The sequence below is a fragment of the Entamoeba invadens genome (assembly GCF_000330505.1).
Source record: "Entamoeba invadens IP1 unplaced genomic scaffold scaff_1105074725199, whole genome shotgun sequence".
Taxonomy (NCBI): Eukaryota; Evosea; order Mastigamoebida; family Endamoebidae; genus Entamoeba; species Entamoeba invadens.
In genome coordinates this window covers 226,134-252,897 of record NW_004440113.1, presented here as the reverse complement: position 1 = coordinate 252,897, position 26,764 = coordinate 226,134, and the positions used below count along the sequence as shown (strand labels likewise).

General features: G+C 33.1%; 14 protein-coding genes across 14 annotated transcripts; 8 read left to right on the top strand and 6 right to left on the bottom strand.

Moving 5' to 3' along the window:
• On the bottom strand, positions 1 to 387 carry EIN_094780 (40S ribosomal protein S16, putative; the record flags this gene model as incomplete). Its single annotated transcript, XM_004253974.1, has 1 exon — positions 1 to 387. A coding segment is annotated over one exon (387 nt), but the record flags the coding sequence as incomplete, so codon positions are not given.
• A 280-nt stretch (positions 388 to 667) lies between these two features.
• Positions 668 to 1,302, bottom strand: EIN_094770 (DNA-directed RNA polymerase II 19 kD polypeptide rpb7, putative; the record flags this gene model as incomplete). Its single annotated transcript, XM_004253973.1, has 2 exons — positions 668 to 1,003; positions 1,162 to 1,302. 2 exons carry the CDS (start codon positions 1,300 to 1,302, stop codon positions 668 to 670), a joined length of 477 nt encoding a protein of 158 aa, XP_004254021.1.
• Positions 1,303 to 1,693: 391 nt separating this feature from the next.
• EIN_094760 (U2 small nuclear ribonucleoprotein B'', putative) lies at positions 1,694 to 2,449 on the top strand (the record flags this gene model as incomplete). The annotated part of the gene is made up of 1 exon (XM_004253972.1): positions 1,694 to 2,449. One exon carries the CDS (start codon positions 1,694 to 1,696, stop codon positions 2,447 to 2,449), a length of 756 nt encoding a protein of 251 aa, XP_004254020.1.
• Positions 2,450 to 4,417: 1,968 nt separating this feature from the next.
• On the top strand, positions 4,418 to 6,820 carry EIN_094750 (hypothetical protein; the record flags this gene model as incomplete). The annotated part of the gene is made up of 1 exon (XM_004253971.1): positions 4,418 to 6,820. The coding sequence occupies one exon, from the start codon at positions 4,418 to 4,420 to the stop codon at positions 6,818 to 6,820; it is 2,403 nt and encodes an 800-aa protein (XP_004254019.1).
• A 377-nt stretch (positions 6,821 to 7,197) lies between these two features.
• On the top strand, positions 7,198 to 7,735 carry EIN_094740 (hypothetical protein; the record flags this gene model as incomplete). The annotated part of the gene is made up of 2 exons (XM_004253970.1): positions 7,198 to 7,323; positions 7,364 to 7,735. 2 exons carry the CDS (start codon positions 7,198 to 7,200, stop codon positions 7,733 to 7,735), a joined length of 498 nt encoding a protein of 165 aa, XP_004254018.1.
• A 1,786-nt stretch (positions 7,736 to 9,521) lies between these two features.
• On the bottom strand, positions 9,522 to 13,236 carry EIN_094730 (splicing factor 3B subunit, putative; the record flags this gene model as incomplete). Its single annotated transcript, XM_004253969.1, has 2 exons — positions 9,522 to 12,328; positions 12,537 to 13,236. 2 exons carry the CDS (start codon positions 13,234 to 13,236, stop codon positions 9,522 to 9,524), a joined length of 3,507 nt encoding a protein of 1,168 aa, XP_004254017.1.
• A 144-nt stretch (positions 13,237 to 13,380) lies between these two features.
• EIN_094720 (hypothetical protein) lies at positions 13,381 to 14,667 on the bottom strand (the record flags this gene model as incomplete). The annotated part of the gene is made up of 1 exon (XM_004253968.1): positions 13,381 to 14,667. The coding sequence occupies one exon, from the start codon at positions 14,665 to 14,667 to the stop codon at positions 13,381 to 13,383; it is 1,287 nt and encodes a 428-aa protein (XP_004254016.1).
• Positions 14,668 to 15,056: 389 nt separating this feature from the next.
• EIN_094710 (hypothetical protein) lies at positions 15,057 to 15,989 on the bottom strand (the record flags this gene model as incomplete). The annotated part of the gene is made up of 1 exon (XM_004253967.1): positions 15,057 to 15,989. The coding sequence occupies one exon, from the start codon at positions 15,987 to 15,989 to the stop codon at positions 15,057 to 15,059; it is 933 nt and encodes a 310-aa protein (XP_004254015.1).
• Positions 15,990 to 16,554: 565 nt separating this feature from the next.
• Positions 16,555 to 16,866, top strand: EIN_094700 (hypothetical protein; the record flags this gene model as incomplete). The annotated part of the gene is made up of 1 exon (XM_004253966.1): positions 16,555 to 16,866. One exon carries the CDS (start codon positions 16,555 to 16,557, stop codon positions 16,864 to 16,866), a length of 312 nt encoding a protein of 103 aa, XP_004254014.1.
• Positions 16,867 to 17,084: 218 nt separating this feature from the next.
• On the top strand, positions 17,085 to 18,388 carry EIN_094690 (mitogen-activated protein kinase organizer, putative; the record flags this gene model as incomplete). The annotated part of the gene is made up of 4 exons (XM_004253965.1): positions 17,085 to 17,372; positions 17,557 to 17,732; positions 17,807 to 18,098; positions 18,212 to 18,388. 4 exons carry the CDS (start codon positions 17,085 to 17,087, stop codon positions 18,386 to 18,388), a joined length of 933 nt encoding a protein of 310 aa, XP_004254013.1.
• A 1,086-nt stretch (positions 18,389 to 19,474) lies between these two features.
• EIN_094680 (hypothetical protein) lies at positions 19,475 to 19,852 on the top strand (the record flags this gene model as incomplete). Its single annotated transcript, XM_004253964.1, has 1 exon — positions 19,475 to 19,852. One exon carries the CDS (start codon positions 19,475 to 19,477, stop codon positions 19,850 to 19,852), a length of 378 nt encoding a protein of 125 aa, XP_004254012.1.
• An 876-nt stretch (positions 19,853 to 20,728) lies between these two features.
• EIN_094670 (hypothetical protein) lies at positions 20,729 to 21,481 on the top strand (the record flags this gene model as incomplete). Its single annotated transcript, XM_004253963.1, has 1 exon — positions 20,729 to 21,481. The coding sequence occupies one exon, from the start codon at positions 20,729 to 20,731 to the stop codon at positions 21,479 to 21,481; it is 753 nt and encodes a 250-aa protein (XP_004254011.1).
• Positions 21,482 to 22,582: 1,101 nt separating this feature from the next.
• Positions 22,583 to 23,635, top strand: EIN_094660 (hypothetical protein; the record flags this gene model as incomplete). Its single annotated transcript, XM_004253962.1, has 1 exon — positions 22,583 to 23,635. One exon carries the CDS (start codon positions 22,583 to 22,585, stop codon positions 23,633 to 23,635), a length of 1,053 nt encoding a protein of 350 aa, XP_004254010.1.
• Positions 23,636 to 23,763: 128 nt separating this feature from the next.
• EIN_094650 (hypothetical protein) lies at positions 23,764 to 26,531 on the bottom strand (the record flags this gene model as incomplete). The annotated part of the gene is made up of 2 exons (XM_004253961.1): positions 23,764 to 25,534; positions 25,663 to 26,531. 2 exons carry the CDS (start codon positions 26,529 to 26,531, stop codon positions 23,764 to 23,766), a joined length of 2,640 nt encoding a protein of 879 aa, XP_004254009.1.
• Positions 26,532 to 26,764: the final 233 nt, after the last annotated feature.

Here is a 26,764-nt window from a genome sequence, read left to right as displayed (position 1 = left end):
GTTCTTTGATGTTTCGTCGACATATTTCTGTTGGTAAGCGATAAGGGCTCTTGCAATTGCTTGTCTAATGGCATAGATTTGAGAGACTTGTCCACCACCAGTCACTCTGATTTTCAAGTCAAGTTGGGCGTAGTACTCTTTTCCGATGACAAAGAGGGGCTCGAACGCCTTGATTCTCAACATTGGTGGCTGGATCAAATCCAATGGAACACCATTGACTCGAATCATTCCTTTGCCTTGCTTGCACAACGCAACAGCAATCGCGGTCTTCTTCTTCCCAAAGACTTGAACAGACTTGATCGGTTCGGTGGCGACCTTCTTCTCCTTCTTCGTGACTTTCTTTTGCGCTGTAGCGGCTGCCTTCACTGGTGCTTGAACGTCAGACATCCAAATGCAAAGGGTTAGTTCCTTTTTTCTTCTTCACTTCGCAAGTTTTTTATAGTTTCTTTTAATTCTTTTATTATTCATATATAGTATATTTCCCTGTCAAAAAGGGTCAATCTATTTTTATCTGTAACTTAAACTATTATTATATAGTTAATTCTAAAAAATAAACTACAAAACAATAAAATTAAACTAATATACTATAATTTAATTTGTTTAATAAACTATATATATACTATAACAGAGCTATACAGATACTATAAAAGTTACAATCGATAATGAGTTAAGAGGAGAAAGCTCTCTCAATGGAAGCCATACAAGTGATGCCATTGACGTGGTAATTCACAACATCAAGGCGTGCGCGAACTTTGTCGCCTTTTTTGATGGAAAACCCACTGTTCTTATCAGTGTCGACGTAGCAATTGTTCGCCTCGTCAAACTGGCAGTCAGCAACTTTCTTGAAAGAGACGTGGATGTTTTTCCAAGCCCCGGCGTCGACAATAACTCCGTCGTTCGAGACATTGGAAATCACACCATCAACAACCTCTTTGTTGATAAGTTTTTGGACAATGGCTTCGTACTTCACACTGAAGACAACGTTGCCCGTGCCTTCGGCAATCTGGTTGTCATTGTTTTGTTTTCAATTGTTATAATTAGCGCCTAAAATATCATCTCGTTCCATAAAACATGTTTTTTCATCAAAATTTTGATTGAATGACAATTTGAGATTGTTGTTGGAAAACGACAAGACATATAAGAAGGAAAAAAAAGGCAAACTCTGAGTGGCTTTCTGTCAATAACACGCGTCACACAAATAACTGAACATTCATAGTCCTTGTTGTACCCCGTTTTCTGATTGATTATGTCGTCAATATATCTTTCGATTGTAGGTGTCAAGTGCTCCGGGGTAATTTGCATGGTGTGCGATAATTCTAGCTGTCTGTTATTACTACTTTAGCAAAAAACACGAAGGCAATGAAATGAAAAACTTTAAAGAACATCGAAATGCCCTTTTCAAGTTTTTCTCTTTTTTGTGTTTTTGCGTTCTCTCTATATATTTAGACCTAATAATTATAATTATTTTATAATTTGTTTTTATAATTTCACAATTAAAAATATAAATGTAATAAAAATTTTTTGTTGTTGTTTGAATAAAAATGGTTAATATAATTATATTTGATTTAATAATAATTTAAGTTGAATAGTGTATAATTAATAATTAATTATTATTAATTATTAATTATTAATTATTAATAAGTTATTTAATAATCTTTTGTTATAAAAAAACTATAATAATAAACTAATAATTATGACTGAACAAAACGAAACACAAACACCAATTCCAACACAAAGTGAAACCAAAACTGACACCCGTTCCGCCACACTATATATAAACAATTTAACTCAAGCATTCAAACCATCAAAACTCAAAGCACATTTGACAAAACTATTTAGTCCGTTTGGTGTAGTATTAACAGTTCAAGTTCGAAAAGCTCGAGCTATGAGAGGTCAAGCCTTCGTAGTTTACAATTCGATGGATGCGGCCGAACACGCGTTTTTGTCTCTTCAAGACAATTCACTTTTTGGCCGGCCGATGCACATCGCGTATGCCAAAACGGAATCTGACGCCTTTGTCGCATCAACCGGCCGCAAAATCTCGCGTGTCAAAAAACCGAAAAGTGCAGAACTCAAAATTTCTGCTCAAAACGAAAGTGCACCAAATCAAGTTAATGTCGGAACGAGTGCGGTCGATGGTGTCGGGAAAGTTCAACGAGATTTGACAAATGACACAAATCCTCAGAACGAGCAGACAAGGGTTCAACCAAAAATTGAAAAACCGATGATTAACAAAATACTTTTCATTGAAAATGTTCCAAAAAATTATGGAAAAGATGAACTTATAGCTTTATATACTAAATACTCTGGTTTTTCTGAAGTCCGTTATATCAAAGTCAGGGGCAGTGGTGTTGCTTTCATCGAGTTTAGAGACGAACAATCGTCAGAAATCGCTCTGAACGAAACAAACGGAAAAGACGGGTTAGTTTTACAGTACGCTAAAAAGTAAAAGAAAATTATGTACTATTCATTTTAATTATAAATCGTATTTAATTGTTAATATAAAATTGAGTTAAAGCAAATTACTGTATTAGTTTTTTTTATTAATTTATTATTTTTATTATACAAATATTTTCAAAAATTAAATTATAAAAATTTAATAGTATTATTAATACTGTATTAGTTATAACAAAAATGTAAATTAAACTATCCTATTTACTTTGATTGTTTATTGATATAATATTATTAAATATTAGTTAAAATTTTAAGACTATTGAAAAAAATAAAAAAATAAATTTATTTTTTTATTTTTTTTTAATAAAAAACATTTTGATAAATAAAAATGTTTTTTAATATAATTTAATTAATAATTAATTTACAATATCATTTTATTATAATATTTATTATAAATAATTATAGTAAAATTAAAAATTACAAAAATAGTTATTTTTGGGACCTACATTGACCACCACCTCTTAAAATAGATTTATTTTTTCTATTTCGAATCATATTCAAATTATAGTAAATAGGAAACTGGGATAATATTAGGTCTGGTTCCCGAATTCAAGAAATGCCGAAAATTCACCTCGAGTCAGTGGAAACCGAGAAAGACGGAGCATTGAAAAGAAGGCTCATAAAGACGCACTCAAACAGTCTGTTTGTGCACCGTTTCACCCACTTTCCAAGTCCTCCCTTGGCGCGGATCCCCCCTGACCCCCCCGCAAGCGGGGGGGAACCACATCCGCGTCCACACAGTACGGACAAGGAAAGTGGGTGACATGGGGATGCACAAACAGTGGCTGAAAAGTGGACTTCCTTCAAAAAACACTCGCGGCAAATATTTTTTTTTTGGTAAAGGTGGTGGTGGTGGTCAATGTAGGTCCCGTTATTTTTAATAAAAATTATTAGAAATTAATGAATAATTATTATTATTTTTTTAATAAAATAATAAATATTTTATTGTTTTTTTTTTATTGTTTGTTAACAAATGATTAGTAAATTTACTTTGGTTAGATTAAACAAACAAATTTATAAAAACTAAATTTTTTAAACAAACTAGAGTTTGTTGTAAAACGTTGTCCCAGTCGCCAACGTTGTTCTTTTTATCAATTTATACACAAATAATTGAATAAAACCCCGGGAATTAGGTAAAAATTAATAAATTGAAAAAAATTTAGGAAAAAAACTGAAACGACGCTTGTTTTATATGTTGAACATGATCCCGATATTTTCCAATTTTCATTGACCAAAAAGCCCAGGACAACGTTTTTGGACTAACTTTAAAATATTAACTATAATTAAATTAAATAATAAATAATAAAATTTACAATCAATAAAAATGTATTTTTGTTACTATAAAACAATTGTTTACCAAAAAAATAAATTATACAAAAATTAAAAATTTTATTATAAGAAAACAAAATAATAACCACTGCACATTAATTCAAAACTTATTACCATTTTTTATCATCTTGTGCACATATTTTACATTTTTTTTGTTCATTTATTTTGCAAAAAAAAGTCGAGGTATTATTATTAAAAATAAATTAAAAATAAAAATAATAATTTATGTTTTTTATATTAACAAAATTGTTTAATCGTCAAAGGGTTTTTTACACAAAATTCAAAATACAAAGATAAATTCAATAATGTCTCTTCAACTTAATATAACGATAAAAATGGTTTATTTTTACTATATACTAGTTTGATTCCCAATTGTACAACAATAATCCAATTGTTTAAGTCAAAATATTCCTTTTGTAACCATAAAAAACGTTAGAAAGGGGTGATTTGTTTTGTAATATATATTGCAATTTTAACATTAAATTACACAATGTAACAAATTTGAATAAGATTAACTGATTAAATGGTTTGTTGTCACCAAAAATACTAAAAAAGCCGAATAAATTGTTTTCGAAAAACAAATGTTCAATAAAAACACGACGCCACATAATATGGAAACTCAAAACAAGACTTAATGGACGAGATCGAAGCAGAAGAATTCAACGAAGATATCAAGACATACACACCAATCCCAAATACTTTTAAACCTCCGTACCACTGTATTCAATCATATGAAAAAGGAGTTTCCGGGTATTTTAAATTCCGGACTGAAGCATTTAGTAATGGCTCGATAGACAAGGTGAAACACATCTTCATGGATCGTAACACCTTTTATTCCTTTAGTCCAGAAACCCTAAAATTTCACTATAACGAAGCAACAAACATCACTGATATTCAATCACTGTGGATAGCAGAAAACTATCGACAGAATTACAAATGCGTTGACCATCAAAATTACATTCCAACGAAGTGCGCATCTTTCTATCAAACCAACTTCGCTCCACCGAACCAAATTGAGTTGACCTTTTTTGCTGCTTGTGCGCATCAAAATGGCATCAAAATATTTTGCACTATGAAAGTTCAAAATGGTACATTACGCAAGAAGATGATGCGGAATGTTTTAAATCTACAACGAGAATTCATTTACTATGTATGTGAAACAATCAACTCAAATGAAGTCAAATTGATATTAGACTTAGAACATGAATTCTATCAACGAATGGGGTATCTAGATATGTATCCTCGCATTATCTTCTCCAATAACTTCGTTTCAATATTAACTAACACTGACTACTCCGAGGTGGTAGTCGTCGGTAAAACAAAACATATTAACACCTTTGAAAACCTTGTTAGTGGGATGTTGGGATCTTCTTATAACACTCCTTTATTCACTACAAACAAAACTCTTTCGAAAAATAAACTTATAGTCCACAAACATGTGACTTCCCCTTTCTTCGGCGATACCCCTAAATCAGGTGACTTGATATACGTCTCTCGTGTTGTTGAAGGTACTGTCTTCCTTGCTTCTCAGTCCGTTAAAGTCTCTTTTTGTAATGAGAAACACACGGAAACAGACTTGGAATTGATTTTAAGTGCAGAACTTTTTGAGGTCGTGTCCGATGACGTCATCCACTCCAATTTTTATTATCACTTTCGTTCTTGTGAACTCTCTACTATGCCCGACACTAAAAGAACAAGGACGATCCTTAACTTTTTCTCATCGTTTTTGTTACAACGAGCGGGGATTGAGTATGACCTTGACTTCCCTATTTTTTCACATGAAAAAGACTTGGCTAAGCAAGTCCTTTGCCAATCAATTAGGGTTTCCACAATTATTCAACAGAAACACAGAAAAACGTATTTTGAAAAAACGTTATCACAAAACGCTTCAAATGACAAAGACAACTCCCTCTTACCATTGGATCCGATCGTCCTCACAAAAATATTTGAATATTTACCAATGGAAGATTTGTTCTCGTTAATGCACACGTGTAAGAAATTAAATGGAGTAGTCCTGACGTGTGACTCCATTTGGGCCAATTTCCACCATTTGTATTTCCAAACGGTAGGGTTCAAGAAAATCAGTTATCACACGCCACACCCCCCAAAAATAGACTTTTCTCGAACAACCTTTCAAATTGTACGCCGAGCAAAAGTTCTTGAAAACCGGTGGAAATATAATTCGCCTATTCAACGAAGAAATGTCGCAATCACAAACAAACCAATCAAATTTCTCTTCCCACGTTTAGTTGATCGAAATAAATTTATTCTCTGTGGAAATGGCTTTGTGAAAAAATTGAATTACAGCACATTCAACTGCCACAACGAAGTCGCCATTAACGACGAAATTATCACCGCAGAAGTCGAACACCGAGAACAAAAGATGTTTGTGCTCACTAAAAGTTGCGAATTGATTCAACACAGTTTGAACTTTAACACACAACCCGAACATTACCAAGTTGATGCAATTAATGGCGCGACGATCATCGAAAGCGCAACGAAGATCTTGGGGTGGAGAAAGAATGTTGTTAAGGTATTAGATGTCACTTGTGGGCTCTACGAGGACTTTTCTTTCTCGACAGAAGACAACGTGAATTCCATGGAAAAGGTCGACGAACATTTATTAGCGGGCAGCATCGGTGGAAAGACTGTCATGTTCTTTGATGAAAGGACTGGGAAAGTTGTTACTAAGATTCATGATTTCCCAGACCAAAACGTCGTCTTTGATATGTTCAATGATTATCTCATTGTTGGTACACAAAGTGGGAAGATAGGGATGTTCGATCGAAGATTCGGATTGACTTGTATTGACACCAGAGAGACTCTTTATCCCATCGAAATAGTTAAATGTTGGAATAAGAAGATCGTTATCGGTGAGAAAAATGTTGTGTCGTTCTTCGATTGCAAAAATGGGTCTTTGGGAGTGTTAAGGCAATTGTATTTACATAAGGATAAAGTGTGCTCAGTCGATTTCGATGACGACTTTGTGATGAGTGGGTCGAGGGATGGAAGTATTATATACACTTCATTCTTGTAACATTATATTATTATAATTCTATTGTTTGTTAGTTTGTATTAAATTTTGCGTTTTTAGTTATTATTAAATACACATAGTTAAAATTATTAGTAATTATAGTTGTTTGTATCTGTTTTTATGGTTTTTTTATCTAAAACGAAAATAATAAATATTTACTAATTAGAAATAGTTTATTTTACTAAAATAAAATTATACTAAAAGTAAAATAGATTATAGTATTATTAAAAGTTCGTATAGTTCAATTATTGATAATTGGTTAATTACTAAATACAAATCATAAAAATAAACTATTTGAAATGATTTTTAATATACTTCAAAAAAAACATAATTTTATTAAATTCTGCTAACTATAAAAGAGATCAAGACTAATTACAAAGATGATAACTATCAAATTGCGAGAGAATAGCAAAGACATTTTCACTTCAGTGTATCCAGAAACGACGATCCGTGATATCAAAATGAATTCATATCCGATGCAGTGGTCTCGAGGAGACAATATTGCAGTTTGTGATTCACATTGTTTTAAACATTACTTAACAGTAGTTTCTGTTTATGGGACAAGAACTTGAAGACAACCACACTGCTTTTGAGTCTGGTCTCCAAGAAGGGTCCTGTGTCGTTGTAAATTTCTTCAGAAACATGGGCGGCGCCCAACGAAGTGTTCCGACTTACAGAAACTACCAAAATCAACGAGCTGAACAAGCAATGGAGAATTCTGAAGAGTGTATGGATGTGTTACTTCAATGTGTGACACCATCAACGCTTTATGCCTTTGTGGGACTCCTCTTCTTGATTATCATGGTTATCAGAATATTGGTTCCAGAGATCTTCACCGTGGCCTCCGATTTGGTCATCACGTGTCTCCTTCTTTTTTACCTCTTCGCGCTCATCAAGATGTTCGTTATCAGAGGATGAGGCACAACAAATAAATAACTCAATTAATGTTGTTGATCTCATTTACAATTCAAACTTGATCTGCCCAAATTTCGAATTAAACGACGTGACAGAATCGCGGAGGTCGTTCCACCTTTTTGTCTTCTCGGCTACCTCAATGCGCAACCTTTCGAGCTCTTCAATCTTCGAAAAGACCTTCCCAAGCTTGGCGGAGACATTGTTACTAAATCCAGAACACAGTTTCATTGCCGATTCTGAATAGTTATTCAACAACGCAAGAGCCTCTTCTTGTACCTCTTCGAATCGTGTTTGTTCATCTGCCGTGAACCTCGCTTCTTCCTCCATCGAGTTTTGTGTCATACGATTCTATTTCCTTTCATTGTCCCATTTCAAATATTCTTTCATTCCACCACAACAATCTTTCTTTTTTTTAAGTGTGGTAATTATTATAGTAAACTAACCATTGTTAATAAATACTAATGTAGTTAGTATTTTAATTAGAAATTTTAATACAGTGTTCATTGGTTTCAAATCGATAATATTTTTTAATAAATCGATTATGTTTTTATATATATCGACAGTATTTTTTATAGTTTATATTGTATTTAATGAATTATATTACTTTTAATGAAATAGACTGTTTTTTTTATAAATTATATAGCATTTGATGAAATAAGCTGTGTTTTTTATAAATTATATAGCATTTAGTGAAAGTGATTATATTTGTTATAAATTATATGGCATTTTTCTAATTTATACAACATTTTTAGTAAAATCAATAGTTTTTTTCTAAAATATATAGGATTTTTGATAACTTATATAACTTTTGTTTGAAAATGTTTTGCTTTTTTTACAAATTATTGGATATTCCCGAATATTAGGAATAAAAATACACATAATAAGTAAGTTATTATTTGTTAAAAATACTTAATATGTAACTATATTTATACTATTATATAACTACTATCATATAAAATGTTAATATTTCTTGAAGGGGCAACATTATAGGTTGTACAGGTTGCTCTTGCGAGGATAATGGTGCATTTTCATGATAGTCGTTTCTTGCTCCTGGATCTCTTCTGTCGATATAATCTAATTGCATGATATCATTTTTTGCCCGTTATTTAAATATACATAATTATGTTAAAAAAATATCCTATTTGTGAAGAGGTTCTAAATAAGAATAGATTAAAACGTAGTTATATAATAGTATAAATATAGTTACATATTAAGTATTTTTAACAAATAATAACTTACTTATTATGTGTATTTTTATTCCTAATATTCGGGAATATCCAATAATTTGTAAAAAAAGCAAAACATTTTCAAACAAAAGTTATATAAGTTATCAAAAATCCTATATATTTTAGAAAAAAACTATTGATTTTACTAAAAATGTTGTATAAATTAGAAAAATGCCATATAATTTATAACAAATATAACCACTTTCATTAAAAGTAATATAATTTATAAAAAAAACAGTCTATTTCATTAAAAGTAATATAATTCATTAAATACAATATAAACTATAAAAAATACTGTCGATATATATAAAAACATAATCGATTTATTAAAAAATATTATCGATTTGAAACCAATGAACACTGTATTTATTTCCAAAAAAATCAAATTTGATAAAATTAAATGGTAGATGTGTGGAACGAAAGGATTTTTAAGTCCAAAAAATGACAAGCAAAAATGATGTGACTAACACCATCAAGTTATTTGACAATAATTTGATGGTGTTTAGTTCATCAATTGTTGTATAACCATCGATGTGAACGTAGAGCGTAAATAAAAAACTCAATCAAAATGCTCTCATGTTTCTCAAGTCATGAAGTTTCTTGACAATCTCTCCAACTTCTCGCTCCATCTCCCCTGCAATTTCTTTTTTTTCTTCTTCGGTCAACTTCTCAAACAACTCGCACAAATCCCCGTCGAAAATTCCTTTCACTGGAACAACGGAACTTCTGTATGCAATGTGGTCTCGTCCATTCACATTTTGGTGTCTTACTCTCATATGCATTTCAAGCTGTTCGAAGAACTCGATTTCGCCAAATCCGTTGAGTGGGATGAGCGCTGAAATTCCACCCAATAAGTGGCTGACTATGAAGATTTGTGGTGCCCCTATTCTGACACAACAATTCACAAAGCCAGTCGCGATGTCTCCCAAATAGAACTCATTAAGACTGACTGCTTTATACTTGGCACCATTATATATCGTCTTTTCTCCGCTCAAAATCGACGAAAAGATATTTGACGCATTCTCTTCTGTTTCTTTATCAAGTCCTTCAACAAAGATCTGTCCAAACTTGTCAGACCCGATATAGCTTGTTGGTGTCAGTGCAACACTTTTTACAGTCCACCTCGGCAACGTGTCTGCGTATATATCAAATTCCTGTTTTGTCTGATTAAATCGAACAAACGAAATACCGTCGCTGATCCCCACCAATTGTATCTTATTGTTGATCACATGGATGTCCGATATCTCCGAGGCGAGTTGTCGTAACTCAGCCTTTCTCAACAACTGTTTCTTCCCAATTTCATACATTCGGAGTTGTCTGTTAATTCCACAGAGTACACGACCGCCATACACTGCCATTGAACGAACTGGGTATTCTGTCTGTGTGGTATAGAGATACTGAATGTTGTCTACATTAACTTTATAAACGGCGATGCTACTATTTGTGAATTTAATGGGTCGACTTGTGTATTTTTCAGCAAGGCCAACCACCAAATAAATTGAGTCGGAAACGGTGAGTAACGTCCCGCACAATGCGTACACATTTTGTGGAAATTTTGTAACAAGTTCTATTTTTGTTGCTTCTTTGTCCATGCGGTATATCGAAGACACCCACTCCCCATCATCACCTCGAATGATCTCATCGTTTGCATATTTCGAGAAATTATCTGCACATAAAACAAAAGTGTCTTCAACTGTTTCACTCTCCACAATTTTCCTTGGAGTCATGCATAATGGCACTTTCACACCACTCAACGAGGAAGTCGTGTTTTCAAAGACAAGAATCTTCAAAATATTACCAGAAACCAAAGCAATTGGGTTGTCCACAAAACTTGCTTTAAACCCCTCCACACCATAAATATTGGGTTGATCCAATGGAGTACTTTTGATTTGGCCATTTGACGTTGAGAGTAAGATACCATTACCATTGTACCCAACCATCCACTCTTCACCAGACTCACTTGTTGTGTAGACTCTTCCTAAATTAACGTTTTGAACACCAACAAACTCAAAGTTGGTTTCTTCAATTTCACCTGAGTTGGAGTCGAAAAAGCACCACGCGAGTTTACCATCATCAAGCCCAGCAACGATTATTTGCTTTGAATTTAATACCCCAAATTTGACGTCGTTAATTGCAGATTCCAATGAAATGACCGAAACACGTGTCAGTGCTTTTGTTGTTTCTGTGTTGAAGAGTGTGAGTATACGAATCCCCCCATCCTCACACGCAACTGCGCAGAACTTTGGAACTTCCTTGTTTTCAATGGTGACACTTCGGATCTTCCCAAACGACCCTTTAGACTCGATTTCGTGTAGCCCCCCATCCTCGTACTTGAATAACATGATAACGTTATCGTCACCTTTCGACACCCCAACCACAACAAAAGATTCCACAATAGCAGCACACACGATATCTCCAACAACGGATACTTCTTTGATCTTACTTGTATATACAACAATCTTCTCTTTCAACACCTGCACAAATGTACCATCTGGCATCATTCCAATTCTCACAGAGTAGCTGCTTAATATGACTGGTGTCTCGTCAGTCTCTTTAACTTCGTCCTCACTGATCTTTAAAATACTCGTCGCATTTGCAAAAGGTACTACCAAATACTCTGAGACATCTTTACTCCTTTGGAGTGGATAGACGCCCATGGCAATGGCTGGTAATGTGATCTCAGCCACTTCTAGTGTTTTCATTTGGTGTTTGAGGACTTGCACACAACTTGAGGGACCTCTTCCCGTGTACAGTATATACTTGTTCGCCGTTTTCTTGTCATCGCCATAACACACAGACATCCCTGTGATCGGTGCGTTCGACTTAAAATTTGATATCTCGTCCAAGTGCCTCACCGAATCATATCGCGTGATTTTTAGTGGTGTTTGGTCTTTCTTTGCATCGAAAAAAGGTATTTGCACCATCCCATTCGTTTCTTCTTTCATTTCGACTTCCTGTTGAGTGCCTTCATGTTCTTCGCTCTCTTCATCCCCCAAAGAAGTTATTTGATACAAATGTGAATCGTTGAACTCACTTGCTGTAAAGATGTGTCCTTTCTTTGATATAATCATCCCTAGAGTACTTTGTATAGTGTCAAAGTATGTAAGTTTCAAATCCGTTATATCTCCATTGTCTTCCGTTTGAAAGTGTATTCGAAACAAATCACCATACTCGCTTTGAACCAATATGAAATGTCCTGTTTTCATTCTCAAGACCACATGTGATACAATTAAAGTGCTTTGCGTCGTTTCTTCGTCCATTTTTGGTATTTCGATGCTTTGAATTGGGTGTCCTGGATTGTACCAACTGATTCTATTTTCGCTACATATGAACATCCCAAGATGGACGTCTTCTTTCAGTGTTGGAATAGCTAAAGAGTTATTAATGATAAGTATGTATTAAAATTGATCTATATAATAATAATTATTATTATAATACATTCTTCAATAATTTTATCTTCTTTTAATTATTTAAAATTACTTTAATTTTAATTTAATTAAAATAATAGTGTTCAACATACTATTACTTTAATTATTTCGTGTGTTTATTCTCGTAATATAAGAGTAGAAGAAACAAACGGATGATGTGGTTCGCTGTCTCGTTGATGGGCTCTGCTGATTTTCTCACCACATGATTTAATCCCAAATCCATCTCGTACAACACAATGAATTTCTTCACGATGCGATCTTTAATATGAGGTAAATACTGTTCATTGTAATCAACTTCAATGGCAGCAAACATTGGGTTGTCAAACCCAACATCCAAAGCAGCTAAGTCAAAGCAAATTGAGTTACTCTTATTTGCCTCGAGGGGGGACGATATAGTGACTTCGCCATTCGAATTTCTATTCATCACATACACAAACTTTTGCTTCTCAATTGCAGAGACCATCACCGCTCTCCCCGAAGGGTCCGCTACTATATATTGCCCCGGTACAACGCGACGGATACCACTTTTCCCAAATATTTCATTATGAATTGTCTTCAGACTATTTGTGTGGGCGTCATACGAGAGCAAACAAACCGACCCCGAGTCACTTCCAAGCAAAATGTAGTCTTTTCCCTCGTTCCCTATTTTTATAGTGCTAATTGCTCGAATTAATGAAAACGTTGGTGTTTGTGTCAGTAACTCGATGCTATCTTCGCTAATTCGATAGATTTGAAGGAGGGTCTGTGCTCGAATTAAAACCAACTCAATTGAATTTGTACCTGAAAAATCGCCAAAACACGACGAGGTCACTGTGCTGTTCTCTTCGAGTGTTAATGAGACGTAACTCATTGTGTTTTTTATGAGATCTTTAGTCTTCCAAGTTGATAGTTATAATAATAATAATATAGTTATATTTAGATTATGCTACTTGTTGGTGGAAAAATAAATTAACGAAGTAAATTTAATGTAAATTAATTAACGAGTTACTTTCTGTTATCTCGAGATGACGATGCAAATAATACCGACGAACAACACTAAAGTTCCAGCCGCAAAAAACATGAAGTTCCTCCACCCGAAAATTTCCTTGAAGACGACGATTCCCCACAGTGAAGAAATTAAAGACGGGAGTGTACATACAATTGGGTACACTATTATGTAAGGCAGTGACGTGTTTGCATAGAACAAAAGTGCTTGTGCCAACCCCCACATGACACCAGCGATTAAAGCGGGCATTGTAGTTGAGCTGTAAACAATCGGCTTATTTCTAAAGACAATACAATAAGCTAACAAGAAGAATGTTGAAGAGAACATAATGCCACAGTATTGGGAAAAGACATAATCAATACCATTAGGGGAGCCTTTCCCACTGTTTTTCAAGTAATTTGGAGTGTCTAAATTTGACCCATACATCATCCCAGAGATCACTGATAATATGACTCCAACTATTTTCTTTGTTGTTTTGGGCATTTTGTCTATCAATAAAAAGATGGGAGACTTCACATCTTGTTGCGACGGAATTTGTGGAGGTGTTGTTGGAGTACTTTTTATAGCACTTTCAGTACCAACTTTCTCATTCAAATCAATTTGACTGTTCACATCTTCATTGAGAACTACACTAATATCACTCTTCCCGCTCTTCTCGGTGTCTTCATGAACTTTATCATCAACATTTTCTGTCACTTGTGGAATCCCTTCGTCGTATAATTCAATGGCTTTATCACTCTCTTCATCAGGAACTTTCGTGTATTTCTCTGATGCGACAACTTCAGACTTGTCTCTGACTTTAATTAAAGCATATAAGGGAACGGAACACACAGATAACAGAGCACCAATACAGTTCAACCAAAAGATTTGAATGTCGTTCTTGTCCGCGTTTAACCCAAAGAGTCCAAATGTCCCAGTAACCCAACCGGTGACTAAATTAAAAGCTCCCCATATACACGGCCCCAGTGATATACCAATACACTGTATAATAGGCACACTAAACAAATTGCCAATAACAAAGATAAGTCCGCCAACCATCGCATATGGCTCAAAATAGATTGGACCAGGGTTTAAAACACCATTAAACAGCATCACAAAGACTCCCGATATGAAAATCCCAGAGCACACGACAAATTGATAGTAAAGTCCATCTCCGGCTTCAAATTTCTTCACAGGAACCAAAAAACTGCCAAATAAAAGAACGGAAAACAACAAAGCAACATACCCAACTATCGTCTCTAATACCGAAGATGTTGCTCCATCGGAATCTATCGAAGAGCTTGACGTGTATGACATTGGAATGACTCTTTGATATTTATTGTGAAGGAGTTGTCTTCATTTTTGGGCTGAATTATTATTATGGTTATTAATAGTAAATAATATCAATAAGAAATATTAAAAGAAATGGTTATAATAATAATTAGAATAACTAAAAATATAATATAAAATTACATTTTCATTTTTGTATTAAATAGTATAGTAGTTTATTATTAATTTATGTTTTTATAAACCTAAAAATGAAAATGATGACGTCATTATTATTTTATTATTAAATTATAATTAAACAAGAAAATACAAAAATGAAAAATACCTTTCTTTTAAATTAAAATGTTATTAGTTATAGTATAGACAATTACATTCTATTGTGTATAGTTAAATAACTATCATTATATAGGAAGTCTCCATTACATTGAATTTATTGGTTTTATATGTAAGAAGACAACGTCAGGGGGGCAATTAAATCTGAACCCATAGTGAGACCCGACACCACTAGTAATAACAAGAGGAAATGGTATATAGTGTATTCCAGTAATATATTTCCACCTCTTCAAATCCAACAGTCTTAAATACATTCTTCTCCACCATTTTACAGACCACTCAGGAAACAATACAAGTGGACATCCTACAAAAGGAAGAGCGACTTGTCCAGCATGTGTGTGCCCACAAAAGACCCCAACTATCTTTGGTGTTTCATGGTTTGAGGAAGATTTGAGAAACACATTGTCACAGAGTACCGATGGAGTGTGTGATAAGAGAAGTACATTATCTTCACACGATAATTCCTTTGGAAATTTTAAATTGTGTTTTGAGGTGTAATAGTGAATGCCATAGACATTCAAGTCGTCGATTTTGGTGAGTTTGTCGACTAACAATTCAACATTCATCGACTTTAAGATGTTCTCCAGATATAACGGAGGGTTTCCATCTAAGATGTCATGATTTCCTAAGACTGCAATACACCGAATTTTACTTGTGATGGATGTAAAAGCCCACTTGAACTGAAGTGCATATTTCTGGTCTTTTTGAATAAAGTCTCCTAAAAACAAAATGATGTCGGGGTTCGACGTCATCAACGATTCAACGACTTCTTGAATAAGTTTGGGGTGGTATGAAATTTTGTTTTCATCGAAGTGTAAATCTGAGACTAATGCTATTTTATGTTCTTTAGTAATATCTGGAAGTCTAATTGTGTGGTGTGTTTCTTTAATGGTATGAAATTGAGCCGTGTGAGTGTATAGAAAAGAAATAAAAAGAAACAAAAGAAAGATGAAGACATTACCTGTAATAATATAGATAACAAAAGTTAATATCAGAAATATTAATCCCATTGGCAACATCACTCTCTTATTTTAATATGTATGGATTCTTTGTTCATGTATTAACTAATAATAGTAAACAAAACTTATGTTTGTTTTTCAACTTAAATGAATTTATTTATTTAAATTATAATATAATATAATAATAATATAATAATTTAAATATTTAAATATTTACAAAATCAAATAACAAAATAATCAATAAATGTTATTAACTAAACTAAAAACAGCAACATTCAAAAAGAGAACTCAAAGTTTGTGTTTCAAAAAGTTTTAGATGATTACATTCAGCAATTTTTGGGTCATTTTTTTATTTGTTTTTCTTAATAACCCCGTTTTCTTTTACATATAATGTGTAATATTACTCATACATTTTTGAGAAAATAATTCGATTTATCTCTTCTTCTTAGTTAATGTAAAAAAATACTATTAAATTTAATTATTACTTATGGTACAAATATTTTAATTAACGAAACACACAAACTGTTTTCTTATTTACGATTAAGTTAGTAAAAAGAGCTATATTTTTAAAAAATGTTATATAAAAAAACAAGAAAAGAAGTTTAAAACTTGGAAAGACAGAGTCATGGTGCGTGGTCTTCTTCTTCTTTTAATTTCTTTTGTAGCAACAGCACTCCCAGAAGTTGGCGATTTGTGTTGTTTTGACAAAGATGGACAGGGTTGTGACTGTATGGCTGTGTATACATGTAATGTCCCTGCGATGTACTTTGGGTCAGAGAACACATACCTTCCACCATGTGCATATGATGAATGCAAAAAGAATTGCATATTTGCCGACTGGCTCATATCCATCATTTGCACTGTGGGGGTCTTTTTCGTCGATTTATTACTTATCGGAACACTTTGGCTTATGTGTAGAAAGAGATGTGAAAACTAACTTGTTACTTAATTAATAATTAATAATTAATAACTAATAACTAATAACTAATAACTAATAACTAATAACTAATAACTAATAACTAATAACTAATAACTAATAACTAATAACTAATAATAAACAAATAATTAATAAGTATATAATATGATTTTAATAAAATATTATAGTTATTTATTGTTTTTTTATTTAATTTAAATAGTATTGAACTTAAAATTGGAATGAAAAGTGTGAATTCTTTCGAAGGAAGCAAACAACCAATTTATTGTGTCAAATATACTCAAAACGGAAAATACATTTTGAGTGGAGGAGAAGATAGAAGTATTAAGCTATGGAATGCAGAGTCGTTTAAAATGATTCAAACGTATAATTCTCCATGTAGAGAAGTCCTTGATTTTGTAATTACTCGAGACAATGGGAAAGTTGGATGTGGAGGGAATGAAGGGTGTGTGTATATGATAGATTTAGCGTCTTCAAATATTGTTCGAAAGTATGGAGAACACGGTGGAGTTTGAAGTCTATTTATTATATAGAATATTATATAGAGTACAACGACATGTACAAACTAAGGTACATCAACATAATAAATCATATCTTAGATAATGTCCATCTTTAAAAATGTTATATAAAAATTAATAACACTTGAATTACTCTATCAACTATAAATAGTAATAAAATACAAATGACAATTAGAGAGTTAATTGCGTCAGTTTTAATGAAGAAGAGAATGTACTTTTAAGTGGATCATATGATATGAAAGTATACATGTTTGATTTAATAGGAAGACAAAACACTCCAATATTTACGTTTTGTGAAGCGAAAGATGCAATAGAGTCGATTCAAGTCGTACAAGAATTAGTATATACAATGTTTGTTATTTTTATTAATTAAAGTAACACGTGTTATATATTATATATCATAGAGACCATAAATGACATATAAGATCCGTGGATGGCTGTTTAAGGTGTTATGATCTTCGCAAAGGACTCCTTACTACTGATAACATTAATAAGCCACTTACAGGTATAAGTATAATCAACAATAAAACATTGGCCCTTTCAAGTTCGTTTGATTCGACAATAACTATTTTCAATCGGGCACTTGTTAAAACAGAAAAGGTGTTGAAGTCCCACGTTAACAAAAAATTCAAAATTCCAAATGTGACTTCTATGGACAAAACAATAATTTTTACGGGAGATGAAGAAGGGTATTTAGTCGAATATTTTTTGCCAACAGTTTGTTTATTTATATTTAATGTCACATGAAAATCTATTTTTATCTTTTGTATAATAGTTGAAGACTTTATGATTATAAGTAGTAACTTGTAGAACAAAAATATGAAAATGAGTGTATCATATACTCCAGTTTGTGCTGTGTCATCCAGCACAACATCAACGGTAATAGCATTCGGGACTCAAGATGGCAAAATTGGAGTAATTTCTTATTAATTTTTAGTACCATTTTTAATACAAAATTTTGTACCAATTATCCTTTTCTAATCCCATTTTTATATATTTATTTATAAATTATACAATACCACAATATGGTTTTATCAATCTTTATTAAATATTTTAGTTGTTTTATAGTTATAATGTTTTTTCAAAAGACTCAGAGAATTCCATCTTTTGGTATAGTAATGTAACAAAGGTTCTAAAACGTACAAAAGTTCAAAAAGAGTTTTCAATGTGACGATTTTTCAAAATTCATCAACAGGTATAAAAAGGTTGTAATTTGAACTTGAAACAGTACATTTAACAACATATGTCATCAAGGTATATAGAAAAGAAGAATTGGTTATCGATTGAAGAGCTTGTTTTGATCTCCATGATCAACCAAAAGTATGCAATCTGTATTAAAACAGGACGTAAGACTAAAAGCTCCTGTTTCCTCAAAATTAAATACTTTGAGCTAAAAACGGAGAAGATATTTGTTGACCAAACAATAAAAGAACGAGTCAACCAACTTTCTGTTGAAAGAAAGGGGGTTTTGGTTTCAAAAATATATCAAGATGAATTAATCAATTACTTACTTGATATATGTGAATTGATTTATTCAAATTTTAAAGTAATTTATTATCCCAAAAGCTCAAAGTTCCATACTATATTAACATCTAATATGAGAATCACTTCCGAAAAAATGAACCTTCTTGCTCTAAAATACAAAAGTGTGATTGGAGCCTTGAGTATTGGCGACAAAAAGATTAAACTTGAAAGAAAAACTCTCCATGCACCAAATGAAATCTTCACACTTTGAAACGGAAGTTGATTATTTCTATTTGTGTTTAAATTCTTAATTTAAAAAAATTATTTTTATATGGTTTAAAATTTTTTTAATAAAATAATAAATTTATAGTTTAAATTATTAATTATTTAATCGTTATAAATAAACCATTATCATTTCTAATCATATTTCGAAATCAAATATATAATAAATTATAGTTTAAATAATTAAAAAATTAATAACAATAAAACAATAAAACTATGGTATGATAATAGTTTTAAATAAATATATTTAAAATTATTAATTAATTTAATTTTGTATATTTTTCGAATCCAAAAAATCAAGAAAAAAAACTAAAAAAAAGTAAGAACTTGAAAACTATATTATTGACATGAGAATAATTCTGGTGTTGGGAATAATACTCATGAGTTTTGGCTATTTTACAGAATTCGATGACATGGATGAGTATGACGATTTCTTTGAAGACGATGAAGAAGATATATTGGACGAATTTGATGACGAACTTTTCGACGAGTTCGATGACGACGAATACGAAAATGAGGAGGACGAGTTTGAGTTAACCCAAGAACCGGCACCCGAAGGCGGAGACCCAAACGCCGCAGGTGGAGATCCTAATGCGGCAGCAGGAGGTGCTGGTGGAGGAGAGGCAGGTTCATGGTCACAAGCGGCTACTACTGAAAGACCTTCAGCCAACGATATCATTGTTTCTGGACAGAGGTTGGTAGCTGAAATGCAGGCCGCCAAGTAATTCACGTTAAATTTTTTCTGTTTATTGTTGTCTCTTATTTTTTGCTCTCTTTTGATATGTTGTTCCACCTTTTTCGATCTCTCGAAATAAGAAAAACTATAAACAAATTATAAATTTATGACATGATATAATTTAATCAATCAAATCAATTTTTAATGGGTTTTGGTTTTTTCTCTTCACGAACTTTTTCGCGGGTACTTCTCTTTTCTTTTTTTGGTGGGTTGTTTGAAATATTTGAGGGTTCTGTTGTTTTGTTGTTTTTTGAAATATGCAAACCTCGTTTTATTGTTTCAAAAGTGACCTCACCCTTCTCAAAAGTGACTGGTTTTAACTCAATCTCAACATCCTTACTCAACAAAACGATTTTCTCCATACAATATTCAGTTGATCTATTTACCCTAAAAAAATAAAAAACAAAATAAACGAAAAAACGAAGAATGTGATTCTAATTCTTTTAAATAATTTATTTATTATTGTTTATAATAAATTTAGTTAATAAATCTTTAAAAATTTTTATTAGTAAATAATTATTATTATATTATAAACAATAATATTGTTTTTAAAAACCAAATTAAATAAAATAATTATAAAAATCGTAATGATTTTAACATTTTTACAAATTCGCTGAAAAATTTTTTCAAATGATTACAATTTATAATTTATTGTATATTAAAAATGTTTTTCAAATATCAATCACAATTGTACCAATAAATAATAATATAATACTTAATAAATATAATACTATTAAATCAAATTAAATAACACTGACTGAATTGGACTATTAAAAAACAAACAATTTGTTCAAACTAGTTGAAAGACATGATTCCTCATAACAACTATAATGAACTTAGATATTTTGAACTATAAAAATAAGACATGTCGAAACACGGTAAATCGCGTTTAGAGTTATTTTACATGATGAGTGTTGGGATGTACATTCCCGACTTTGATACAATGAAGTTGTTTTGTGCCGTGAGTAAGTCCTGCAAAGACGCACTCCACGCATTAAAAATCAATCCGAATATGGAAGATACCATACACTATCGTTCAATTATGACTATAAAAGAACGTCAGGAATTTTTCAAGAAGGAGTTGGCATTCTTTGAGAAGACAGAGACGCTCTGTGGACCATTTTCAATGATCTCAAAATGGCCTGAAGCTGATGTTCTAAAATATCAACTCTTCAGTCTTTACTTTGATGGTGCGGGGTCGTTCGAACTCTTTTCGAAGATTCAGCCACGTATCACATCACTCGAGTATGTCTCTAATGGGATGTTTGAAGGCACTGATGAAATGCCACTCTTGAAAAAGTTCAAAGCAGTCTTCTTGCCATCCCCACAAGACCACACTATCGCTAAAATACAAAAAATGGTGTCGGGAAAAGGTTTAAAGAACTTGGAAAGTTTTGTCGTTGTTTGTTATGACTCAGTCTCTAAGTTCTTTCCCCTCGTGAAGGATTGTGCAACTGCACATCCAGAGTGTAAAATTGGTGTCTTGGTCAAAGGAAGTGTTGGAGAAGCTGATTATATGAAGTTCCAACCTTACGCTTATGTGTTGACGACTTCTCCAGAGGCTATGTTTTATGGTGTTATCGAGAAAGAACTTAGAGTCGTTTTGTCAAAAAAGTGAAGGAAAGTAAGACTTATTGTTTTAAGTTTTATATATAATATAACATAATATCATATATTGTAATATATCATATATAAATTTAAATCAACAAATCAAATGTGGGGTAATGGTTCAGGCGCAAATTATCGGGATATAAAGAAGGAATCAGGGTAGTTAAATTATTACTATTATCTTTCTTTGTAAATTTAATTGTATTATTTTGTATAATACATTTAACTAATAATATAATTATTTTAAAAAAGAAATACTTTTTTTTAAATAATTTATGATTGGAAACTATATTTTTTGCAGACAGTAATTTGGGACTTGTGAAGGAAATTGATAAAAAGAAAGAGGAAATGTTTGTTTGAAAAAAACTAAAAATAACAAAACTGTATAATTCTCAAATAATAATGGTTAATAATTTCGCAATATAATGGGATATCTTATTTTTATTTTTTGAAAAAAATATTTAATAATTATATTTCAAATAAGTTAAAAAAAAACTTTTAGATGTGTTTTTAAAGAAAAAGTCAAAGAACTATATTTGAAATAAAGTATAATTATAGTTTCATAATTTAAAATATACTATACATTTTTTTTGAACAAGAAAGCATAAGTCCTATTTTTAGCTGATTTTACCCAAATCGAATTACAACCCCTATCAAACAGTTTGTAGTAAAATAAAACCAAAAAAACTAAATTATCTTTTGCATGGTCAATAACTATTTTTAGTTAAAATGTCATAAGTATAGTAAAACAACTATAAAACAAGCTAATAAAATAAAGAAAAATCACGGCGTATTCTTTTTTTCACGGCAGATTTGCACGAATATCATTTAACAACAATTTATACAACGAAAAAACCCGTCAATAAAACCTACGATTTATCAATAAAATAATCAGATGACCATAAGCCACGAATTGCCAATGTATTTTTTCAGAGTAAAATCACACAAAAATAGAATAAAAATAACACTCGATTAAAACATATCTTTTCAGCTCAAAGCTTCAACAATTGTCTTTTGATAACTTCTTGAATAATACATTTATTATTAAAACTATCATATTAATTCATTCACCCGATTTGTTGTTTTGTTTTCATGGAAAACCCATCTGGTAATGTTAAATAGAGTTGAGGCTATGAACCCCTTCAACCTTTCAGCGTACCCCATGTCTTATCCACCACCCTCACGGCAAGCACCTCCAGAATTTCGTCCCGTTACACAAGACCGTCGCGAGCGATATTTTGACGACAACCAATATCAACAAGACCAGCAACGCTCTCAACAATTCGAACCACTCAACCCTCCTCCACAAAATCCAAATCAATTTGTATCACCCGTCCGATACGCGTCGTTGACCGGAGAGAAGGAACCTTCACCTTTCCCATTCCGTTTGGATCGCGTTAGACATTCTTCATTAACTAATAACGGAGGACAAGCCCCTTATTATCATCAAAGAATGTCCCCACCACCCCCGATGATGACAGTCCACAGAGACCCATACGAACAACCATTTGAATATCTTCCACACCAACGAACGTCGTTACCTTATGGCGATAGACCAATGACTTCATTAAGACCAATCTCGCCAGACTTTTACTCGAGAGGGTCGTACGATCGGAACTCACAACGACTCTACCCGGGTGACATTCCAATCAAAAACGAGTTTGATTCATACGCATACACCTCCACAAAACCAACACGAATGAGTATGTCGGAGGAGTCCGAAAGTCGGTCGTATTCGGCGCCAATCAAAACTGCGGTGCCCCGTGTTGTTCCCGACAAAGACGTGTTGATGACACCAGAGTACGTTGGAAGGAAAGAATTCGCGACAATGGAAGACGCTGTTGCTGTACTAACACAGTGGGCAGAGTCTCAAAATGTGACACTTCGAAAGGGGAGCGGCAACAACAAAACAATGAAAGACGGGACAAAAAAGAAAATCGTGTTAGTGTGTCAGTGCTCTGGGAAGTATCGGAGCTGCTCGTATTCTCCCCGCGGGGGCTCTGCGTCGAACTCGAGCTGTGAAGATGCCTCGGCACCTGCAAAAACACCGAAGAAACGACGAAGCAAAAAGACGGAGTGCCCGTTCCGAATCAATCTCAACTACAGGGCGAATAGCAACACGTGGAACATCACTAAAATGATTCTACAACACAACCACCCATGAAAAGAATGTCGATTGTTATCTATTTTATTGTGTTTTAAATGCACTTTTGTCTCGTTTCATTGATGGTTAATAGGTTTTTGTATTTCTTCGTGAGTCAAATACATTGGGCGGACTAATCAAAACTAAAATCAGTTATGAGCAGGACCTTCGACAGGTTCAATGGTGTCTTCTATTTTCACATAATCGCCTTGTTCAACTTGGGTGTCTGGCTCGGGCACTTCAGTTGCGTTTGTAAGAGATGGTGGAATACCATTGTTGCTTTCTTCGTCTGTATTAAGTCCTCTATTTGAAGGGAGAGAAGCATAGTACAGCGTTTCGTTTCTCTCTTTCTTCTTATCTTCTTCAATTTGTTCATTGCGGTAATACTCGTCATAATCACTGGTGACAATTTTGTACTTCCGCGGAAACCAATTGAGTTCTCCAAGGATATTCACAAAGGCCGGAAGTAATAACGATCTTACTACAAATGTATCCAATAGCACACTGAACATCAAAATGAACGCAAATTGGTTCAACATCAAAACGTTACTTAAGAAGAGTCCAGAGAATGCAACAGCCATGATAATGCCAGCGTAAGAGATTAAGTACCCGGCTTTCTCAACACCAGCAATGACACTCAATTTGGTCGATAAACCTTTTCTTCGCAATTCCATAATACGTGAAAACAAGAAAACATCATAGTCAGAAGAGAGTCCAATGATAATAGGGAATGTGATGACAGGAACAACCCAATAGAGTCCAATGGAATCCGCCATGATATCTGCCGTCCAGTCAAAGTAATCATTGCAGAACACAAAAGACGCAAACCCGTATGTCCACAACACGGTGGTCACAGTTGAAAATACTACACGTAAAGGTACAATAAGTGATTGAAAACTAATGCTAGTTATAATCAAAACAATGCAAAACAACACGACAACGATAATTGGGAAATATTTGAAACATATGACTATGGAATCAGAAATATCCACTTCAAACCCTCTCACATACACATTGTAATCCGTATTATGTTGTGTCACGTTGTCAATAATACTTCTCACAAATTCGAGACGTTCATCAGACTGTTCTTTGGGATTGAATAAAGGAATAAAAGTGCATCTGGTTGTCGTCTTATCTGGAGAAACACTCTTGTCAAAAAACCACTTGTACAAATCGTCGTTGTATAACCACTTCATTGCTCGTCCAGATACAGTGTGTCCGCCAAAATAATTGATACAGGTGTACGATGTGTTTGAAAAGTAATCTGGATATTGAGTAAAGGCGTCCATTAAGTCAGTTGTCAACTTTTCATATTGTGTACTGAATACGTCAATATCCGTTTTCGCTGTAATGACAAGTTCGTACGGATATATAACACCTTCCGGATACTCGTTTAATATATAAGAGCGCGTTACCATTGAATCACTTGCGGCTGGAATAATCTCGTTGTCTTCCTCATTCCACGAAAAGTCTTTGATAAATACACAAAATGGAATTATCAAGCAAATGACGACAACGATGACAATTAGTGAATACCACTTGTTTGAAATAAACAATGCAAATTTGTGCCAAAGGGATTTCTTGCTGTCGTATGAGCCTTCCTTGTTTTCAACCCACACACGACACTTTTTGATACATGGTATAAACCCTCGTCTGGCGAAAAACTTGGGGAAGATTGAGAGAATAGACGGTGTCAAAGTCAGGTTTACAATAATAGTAATGAATATGGATATCGCAGCACTCATTCCAAGTGTTATAACAACATCAAGGGGGAAGAAACACAACGAAACAAAACACAGCGTCAACAAACCACCAGATGTTGCAATAATTCTCCCAGAATGTTGTAACATGTTTTTAATTGCAGTGTAAGAGTCGTGTTTTCCAACAGTCTCTTCTGTAAACCGTGTGAGGAGGAACAAACTGTATTGTTAATTGATAATTAAAATATACATTCAAAGTTGTGTTTATGTTTTTTAACAACAAAATATTAACATATTTTATTATTTTGTTTATTAATACATTTATCATATTAATATATAAAAACAAACCTATAATCTATACTCATTGCACAGATACAACTCATCATAAGTGCGGGTGCAACACCGTAAATATCAATGGCAAATGTAATGGGATACATGATACCAAATGACACTGCGAAAGATACTGATATAGTACACAAAGGTATAATCATCAAAGTTAAACTCTTCAATACCCATAACAACACCAAAAATGCAATAGGAATAACAGAAACGTCCATCTTAAGCAAGGAAACCATCACTTCATCTTGCAAATCAACACTTCCTGCCTCAAACCCAGTCACACCTGTATAGTAATTGCTGTCAGTGTTGAGTCTCTCCATCTCTTTTCTCAAATTTTTAATAAACGGGGGAATAGCAGACCCATCTCTGTCATCTATATTGACCATAATCATAGTAATGTCCCCCTTTTCTCCAACAAACTGTTTCTTCGCAATGTCCAATATCTCTTGATCAATCGACGAGTTTAAAGTTGGCAACAAATAGTAACCAGAGTAACTCACAATGATCTTTTGTTGGTCCATCCACGTCTTCATTGACAACGAAAAGTCTTCTGTATAGTTCGTGATAACATTGCTTCCATCTTTGGTTTTGATTGCTATGACATTTTTCCCCACTTTAAAAGAGTCGGGAAATTTCTCCAAGACAACTGAATTTGCTTCGTAAGCCAGTGTTCCTTCTGGTGGTTCGACAAAGAGTGATGTTGATCCTAGAAATTTCAGTGCAGGGTAACAGAACCCTAAGGCACACACCAACCAAAAAACAATAATTGCATATCGCAAGTAATGCATCACTTTGAATATGTAATTAAATACTTTATCTTCACGACTCGGGAGCTTCGTTTGTTCTGAACTATTTAACAGTGGCTGGTTATCCGCCATTGTTGTTTAATAATGGCAAAAGAAGATCCTTTTTATATGGCTTGTGATTATTTTGTGAGTGAAATGAGTGAATGACATAATCAACTTGCATTTAGTTTTTGAATGAATTTTTTTATTATATTTTTCTTAAGTCAGAAATTGAATGCAAATTACAGTGTTTTTCGAGAGAAAAAATAATCACAATTTTTTTTGTATTTTTTTCAAAGAAAAATGTTAATTTTGTTTGTTGTTTT